This window comes from Hippocampus comes, unplaced genomic scaffold (assembly GCF_001891065.2).
Source record: "Hippocampus comes isolate QL1 unplaced genomic scaffold, H_comes_QL1_v1.1 scaffold202, whole genome shotgun sequence".
Classification (NCBI taxonomy): domain Eukaryota; kingdom Metazoa; phylum Chordata; class Actinopteri; order Syngnathiformes; family Syngnathidae; genus Hippocampus; species Hippocampus comes.
Window position 1 is genome coordinate 890,739 of NW_017805829.1, and position 7,737 is coordinate 898,475.

The 7,737-nt window shown below is 40.4% G+C and overlaps 1 protein-coding gene across 2 annotated transcripts in view; it reads left to right on the forward strand.

Moving 5' to 3' along the window:
* fstl5 (follistatin-like 5) overlaps positions 1–7,737 on the forward strand; it is a 137,227-nt gene that overhangs the window by 71,604 nt on the left and 57,886 nt on the right. For both annotated transcript variants that reach the window (XM_019887445.1, XM_019887446.1), the window contains exons 5-6: positions 3,502–3,701; positions 5,616–5,736. In XM_019887445.1, the coding sequence (XP_019743004.1) occupies positions 3,502–3,701; positions 5,616–5,736 (321 nt within the window). The remainder of the gene's footprint in view (positions 1–3,501; positions 3,702–5,615; positions 5,737–7,737) is intronic.

Below are 7,737 nucleotides of genomic sequence, written 5' to 3' on the forward strand. Positions count from 1 at the left end.
GTGTGTGAGTGTGTTTCTTCTAATTTACTTTCGTTTTGTTTTGTTTTCAGTGTTGGGGGGGGACGCAACAGATAACGTTATGTGCGCATGCGGGTTGCTATTTTAGTCCGCAAACTGAGGAATCGCGCGGATGAACGTTTGAGATGGCGGCGAAAAAACTCACAAAGGTCTACTAATAACGACATTTAAGAAATGGGAATGCCAGTCTGATTTTTCGTATGAGTCGTCCAAAGGGCATATCACTAAACTCACCTGGGATGTATGCACAGAACACGAGAGCGAGATACGACGAGAGGCACGATTACGAGGCAAGTTGGTCATTAGATTTGTAGGCTAATCGCTATGAAAAATATTATGAAACAGTATTGGTTATTCTATAACTTACTGGTTGTAGCATGGTACCTTTCGGAATACAACATTCGTCACAAGGTGTAGTAATGCTGATGTTAAGTGTTGGTAGAACTCATGATGACGTGTGTTAGATTCTTTCGTCAAAGTGATAGTAGATTACACATGCATCGTTTTAGGAAGAGGATGTCAAGCCACATCAATACTTACCTGTATTAATGATTACCAGTAAATTAATCTTTGCCGTGTGAGATTGGAAAAAATACTCTGATTTTGTTTGTTTGTTTGTTTGTTTGTTTATTGTTTATTGAACATATATAAAACATACAATAACATGACAAAATGCAAACAAAAATTATGAAAGTAAAATAAAAGTAAAAGTAAGTAATACAAACATCATCACAGTTATATGTTCACAGGCCTGCTACTGAATTATTTAAATTTTTGCAGCATTTCTTTATAATTGTATGTATATGTTGTTGTTTGTGTTATTATAATATGCAATTGAATGAGTAGACCATTTCAGAAATCGAAATTTGGGACTCTCTAAATGCATAATGGGACTCATACTTTTCTGATCAGTGAGTCCCTTGGACTCGCTGGCGGTAAACTGTAAAATTATCACTGTGTATGTGTGCTCTGCGATTGTCTGGCAAGCAGTTCAGTGTGTACTCTGTATATTGCCCGAAGACAGCTGGGGATGGGCTCCAGCACGCCTGTGACCATCGTGAGGGTGAGCGGCTCAGATAATTGGCAGATGGATGGATGGATGGATGGATGGATGAAAGTTACAACACATTTCCAGAATAAAATGCATTCCTTGCAGTTAAAAAGAAGAAACAAGGGTTTTTTTCACTGTATTTCAAATTATAGGGCGCGATTGATATAAATAAGGTTTCATGTGTGAATAAATGTGCTGTTACACTAAAGAGCTCTGCGGTTGCGTCTTCAGAACCTTGGCCTGCTTTTGTCTGGATGGATCGCGCACATTAGCCATTTCCAGCAATTTCATTTCGGTCGGCCACATAAAATAAAAAGACATCCATCTTTCCGATACTGTTGCTTTTTGACAAAACATAAGATTTCTTGAGCTCTGTCTCGTTTCAGGGACACATGAACTGGCTTAAAATAAATAAATAAAAATAAAAATTAAAAAAATGATTTTTTTGTTGCTCCCTTTATTTCCTCTTTCCTGAATAATTCACAGATTCATATTTAATTGAATAAAACCATGCAGCTCCAATGACTTGAAAATGATGTTGAGATGATTCCACTCCAAGCCTTGTTGGTGTGGCAAATGTGAACCCATCTGCCACACCAAAAAAAAGAAAAAGACAAATGTGCCATATGCTCTGGAAATTTTTATTTTTTATTTATTTTTTTGTTGCTTTTTTCCAACAAAAAGTTGTCAAAGTATTTAAAAAATAATAATTATAATTTGACACAACCCAGGAATTAAATACAAGCATACTGACGAGACAACAAGGAACACCTGGACAGGACACAAAAGGGTTGAGGGAGCTGATTGGTTGACACCAACAGGTGGAAACGAAACCAAAACAAGGAACAAAAAAAGCACGTGAAGAAGCCCCCCCCCCCCAAATATAATCTAAACAAAAAGAGAATCATGAGAGTGAAAACATTTTAAAACAAAACAAAACAAGAAAACACGTTTGCTTGCAAATCACAGGACAACATCTTAGCCTTTTTGCACACGGTACTGTTTATGTTAATCAAAATGGCCACCGCATTCCACAATGCGATGTGGCTTTCGCATTGCTTTATGGGATGTTCATTTGTAATTGGAATTGCTTGTCAATATGTTCGTCCGTCAAAAGAGTTTCCGCTGAAGACTTTGCGGAGTACTGTTAGCATGCAAACAAACACATCAACATCTCACATTACCTCTATTTCTCCATTCACAATCGGAGAGAGAAAGGCTTGCGATGGTGGTTACTGTACCTCAGAGCGTGTGCGTGTGTCCGTGTGTGCGCCGAACCGTGACGGCCGTGACCTTCACGTCCCCGAGGGTCCGCTGACAGCCATTTATCTTTTATTCATTGTGCCATTTGCGAAGCGGGCGGCTTGTCTGGCGCTGCCTCTTGTCAAGAGATTCACAACAGTCGTCCCTTCATGGGCGAGCCATCACCACACACTTTTTACTCCTTTCACAGCCCAAAGCTTTGTGTCCACTCAGAAACACAACGTGACGGCATTCCATACTCTACCGAAACTGCTCATTACAAGAGAACATCACACTGAAGAAACATCAGCATACTGTTTGACTTGAAACATTACACATGAAACTGGTTAGCTGAACACACACTGGGCTGAAACTGCAATCAAAACTCATCTCATGGTTAGCTGAGGGGGTCTTGTCACATCCATTGTTGGTTCAGAATCAATGTTTTCATTTTTTGCGTGAAACGTGGTTTTCACTAATTTTATTGCTATTTACTGATAATGAAACATTTCTAGTAGTAGTTGTGAAGTATTTGTGTTTTGTTACTTCCCACCACTGCTGCTCAATCTCCAATGAAATCTCAGTCATTGTCTCAGTGATGTATGGTGGCGGTAACAGCGGCAGATGTCGGAGACGATCTGACAGTGACTGCTCCGCGTTTGACTCGTGACTTCCTCGTGGCCTCCTCACATGAACGATGTGAGAGCCTGAGAAGGTGGCTGTTAAAGGCAACACCTAATTTGTGATCCTGTCGCTAGTCGACTAAGCCACCTCTCCCTCAACTTGCTATAAATGCTGCACCAATTTCGCCGACAGTAACAATCGTCACACAGTGTCATCCAATTTGTAAATCATGAACTCATCAAGGACCCAAATTGGCCATTTTTAAGTGACGTCAACCTTTTTGTTAGCATCTTGCACTAGCTGGCAAGTGGTTAGTTTTAACGTTTAGCTTGACTAAAGCCCTGAGTGAAACTGTATCTGGCTAAATTAGCTTCTCCCGCTAGTTAGCAGTGGAGTTTTAAACGACATTAGTGATTGACATTATTCAATATGATTTGTGACACCCTCTTGAATATCTAAAGGGTATTTTATTGTTCTTAACCTATTCATATTACACTGTGTGTGGTAAATGGACTACTTTACATTTCAGTCATTGTGTTTAATGTCAGCTTTTTTGCTCCTTCCAGGTGACAGCTGCAGAATGAGCGACTACCGGCGCCTCAAGGCCAAGGTCTTGGAGGTGTACGCCAAAAGACACATGGTGACAAAGGTGACACGTGAGGCCCACGAGGACAATATGGCCGCCAGGAAGCAGCTGGTCGACGCTATGTTCCGAGGTTTCGATGCAGACAACAATGGGCAAATCTCAACAAGCGAACTTTCACAGGTAAATGGAAAGCAGATCACCCATTTAGAGTTTAAATAACTCATTTTTGTACCTTAAACTCCTCATCAGGAATTTAGCCACTGACCACCAAATTTGAATGACATTAGTTTGCCCAATGCTGACATTATTGATCAGCTCATCAACAAGGTTTGCACACGCCTCTTCACAATCACTCATTTGAATCAGGGGTGTTGGAACAGGGAAACCTATAAAAAAAATACTGGGTGGAGGCTCCTGAGGACCGGATGTGGAGAACCCTGATGTACACAGAGATAAAGAAAAAACAGAAACTTTTGTTAATATTCTGACAGTTGGTTAAAATGCCAAAGGAAATAATGATATTAGCTGAACAATATACTAAACAGATGGGTGAGACTATGAAAGTTGCAACTTTTCTCCAGTCATAATTTTTTGTCATAAAACGTTTTCCATGTATTGTTTGTATTTCTTAAAGAAAAACATTTTTTTCCAAGAAAACTAGCAGTAATTTAATAAGGTTAATGTTGTATTTAAAAGGGAAAACGTGTAGCTTGAAAAAATGGGCGGAATACTGTAGTATGAGAATATTAGGATATTTTTTTTTTTGCATAGTCTGAATTTCTAAGCAATAAAAGCCATCATCTTCTGATAATAAAGATGTGTCTTTGAGAAAATGTTTCCAATTTTTCATGGAAAAACATCAATATGATGAGAAGATTCAGATTTATTTATTTATTATTATTATTATTATTTTTTTAATGAGAATAGTTAATAGATCCAGTGAATAAATGCCTTTGATCGTTAGGAGATTAAGAGCGAGGTTACTTTGATTGGCTTTGTTATATACATCAGAATGTCTCTTCAGATTCCTTTTCATTTATTCCATCTGAAGTTCAGAGTGTTGTTATTAGCTGTTTGCCAGCTTTGACATCTCATTTCAATACATATTTTTACATGTTTTTTACATCCACAGACTGTGCCTCATGACAGCATGCAAGGAGTGAACGCTTGTTCAGGCAAACCTCACGTCAAAAGATGATGCGACAGTGCAGGGTGTAATTTTCCAACGTGACTTTGAAGAGGCCCTTCACCGGCCTGCCTGATGCATCTTTTCAATTTCATTTAGCCTTGAAAATGAGATTAAGTACTGCAACAGTGTTCATAGACATCACATATTAACAGCAAGGAACAGCTGTTAAGTGTCTGGGGAAAAAAATTAAAGTATAGTCACTGTAATTAGGTTAGATATGACGTCGGTTAGGTAAGATGTCTTTTAGGTACATTGTTACAATGTTGATTAGCTGTGATATTGGTCAGATTCAATATTGGTCGGCTACTAGGTTGGTTAGTTACAAGGTTTGTTGGTCACAGTGTTGGCTTACTATGACATTAGTTAGCTCCAATGTTGTTGATTTTCAATGCCATACATTTTAAATCTCAGGTGTGGAATTGCTTAGGTGTGATCTTGGTGAGATACGTTGTCCGTCAGTTCAAATGTTTCGTAATTTACAATTGTATGTCCTGAAGTTAGCTAGTTAATTATGTTGTCTCGTAGCGTTGTCACTTAGGTATGATGATGGTTGGCCACAATGTCGATCACTTGCAAGGGCGGTTATTCACTATTACTCCTAAAGTAGTTGTGATGTTGGTTACCTGTCAGTCAGTTAGAATGTCATTTCTTATATCACCGGTTTGCGATATCGCCTTTTAGCTACAATGTCGGTTAAATGTGGTGTCAGCTAGCAACATCATCTGTTATAAGCTTTGTTAGTGACAGTGTTGGCTTGTGACGATGTTAGGCAGGTACAATGTCAATTAGTAAGGATGTCGGTTTGCTATGTTGGTTATTTACATTATTTATAATAATATAATAATAATAAGAATACTAATATAATAATAATAATACTAATGGATCGTCGTCCTATCTCTCTCAAGGTGATCAAGCACCAGGGTCTGCCCAAGGACGTTGGCGAGTGTACGTTGTTGGATCTCCTCAAGTACAACGATGTCGATGATGACCACCGCCTGACCAGGGAGGAATTGTACACTGCCTTCGGTAGGCTGGCCATGTTTTTAGACTACCATGACAATCATGAACACTGGGAATAAGACCTGAATGTGCAAATAGCATCTTTATATGAATGTGGTTGAATGATCAGTATTTGTAGAAACAGTACAACTTCCATAACTGATATGGGTGGAGTCGAGAGTCAGACACATAACACTGATTGACCCCCCCCCCCCCACACACACACACACACACACACCCCTATTTGAAATAACCATCCAAGGTATACCATAACCATCGGTTTCACAAAAAGACAACATATCAAGCATTTTAAGAGTTTTGATCATAATGTTCATAGGGCACTCCAAACACAGAGCACCACACTCGTTAAGATTCTCTTCTGCCACTAATGTGGACACAAGTCCTGCGAGGTAAAACTTTTACATGATCAGACGTGATCTCTAAAAAAAATGAAGAACAGACACTACTGGACATGTGGCACAGTGGTCGACTGGTTAGCACAGTGGTGGGTAATCCCAGTCCTGGAGGGCCGCTATCCTGCATGTTTTCAATCTGTCCCTTCTCCAACACACCTGATTCAAATGATCAGATCATCAGCAAGCTCTGTCGAAGCCTGAACAATTGAATCAGGTGTGTTGCAACAGGGACAGATGGAAAATGCAGGATAGCGGCCCTCCAGGACTGGGATTGCCCACCCCTGGGTTAGCACATCCTTCTCACAGTGCAGAGGTGCAGTGTTGGCTTCTGGTCTTCCTGAGTGAAGTTTGGATGTTCTCCCTGTGCCTGCGTGGGTTTTCCCCAGATACTCCAGTTTCCTCCCACATTCCAAAAACATGCATGGCGAGGTGGGATTGTGAATGTGAATGGTTGTTTGTCTATGTGTGCCCTGCGATTGGCTGGCTACCAGTTCAGGGTGTACCTTGCCTACTCCCCAAAGACATCTGGGGTAGGATCCAGCATGCCCGTGATCTTCGTGAGGATAAGCGGATTAGAAAATGGATGAATGGATGGAGGGACTCCTGGGTATACGTTTCTGTTGAGGACCGGACACGGGAGAAGTGAAAAATTACATTGTCATCTAGAAACGACTTGACATCTGGAGAACCCACTTTTATGCAAAGAAATGACATTGTGTAGGACATATTGTTTTATTTACTGCTGTTTCCTCGTTTCCTGCACATCTTGATTGGCAACATACACACCACAATTCAAACAGTTATGACTCGGAAATCTGTGGCTTTTATGTGAACATTTTTGGCTGGATATGTTGAACACATTAAATAGTTAAGCTTGCCGGCCCGACCTGTTTCGAACCCCGTTATCTGGGAAAATCTATGCTGAACACACTTCAGACAGAAGGATGATGATATAGCAAATTCTTAATTTGGATTTAGAAACATTTCCACTTGAGGCTGACTTTTGTTCTGTTGGCAGCTTATCTAATTGCATGCAGAACAGCTAAATGCTGATTCACCATGTTTGCTTTGAACTCTGAACTTCACTAATTGACCCACGTCTGGTGACCTCAGAACCCTAATGGGTTTATATTCTTTAGTGTATTCAGGACCTAAACTATTCAGTGTTCAGTATCAGACTTTTGACGTCCTTGGTTGGGAAGGGGCAAAAACTGGGACAAAAACAGCCCATTGTCTTTATGTGTGTAAAGCGCCTTAGTTGCAACTTTGGTTAGCTTCAATGTTTGTTAGTTCATCACATCATTACATCAAAGCATATTGAGTTAGTCCAGTGGGGGTAGGCAGGAGTTTGAGCGCTTAGTATTTGCCAAAAAGAAAGCAGGTCACACAACAAGTCATTAAGGGTGACACAGGTGCTCAGCAAAGGCAAACACATGTGCACCACTTTTTCCATTCTCTTTGTTCCTCCTCCACCTCTTTGCTCTCGTCATCGCTTTCATGACTCCTTTTCCCATCTGATGTTTTGTGGCCTGCCTCGATATCTTCTGACAGGATCTCCTCTGACATTTGGCTGGCGTGACACATTTAGTGGAGGGGTTGGGGGGCGGGGGGG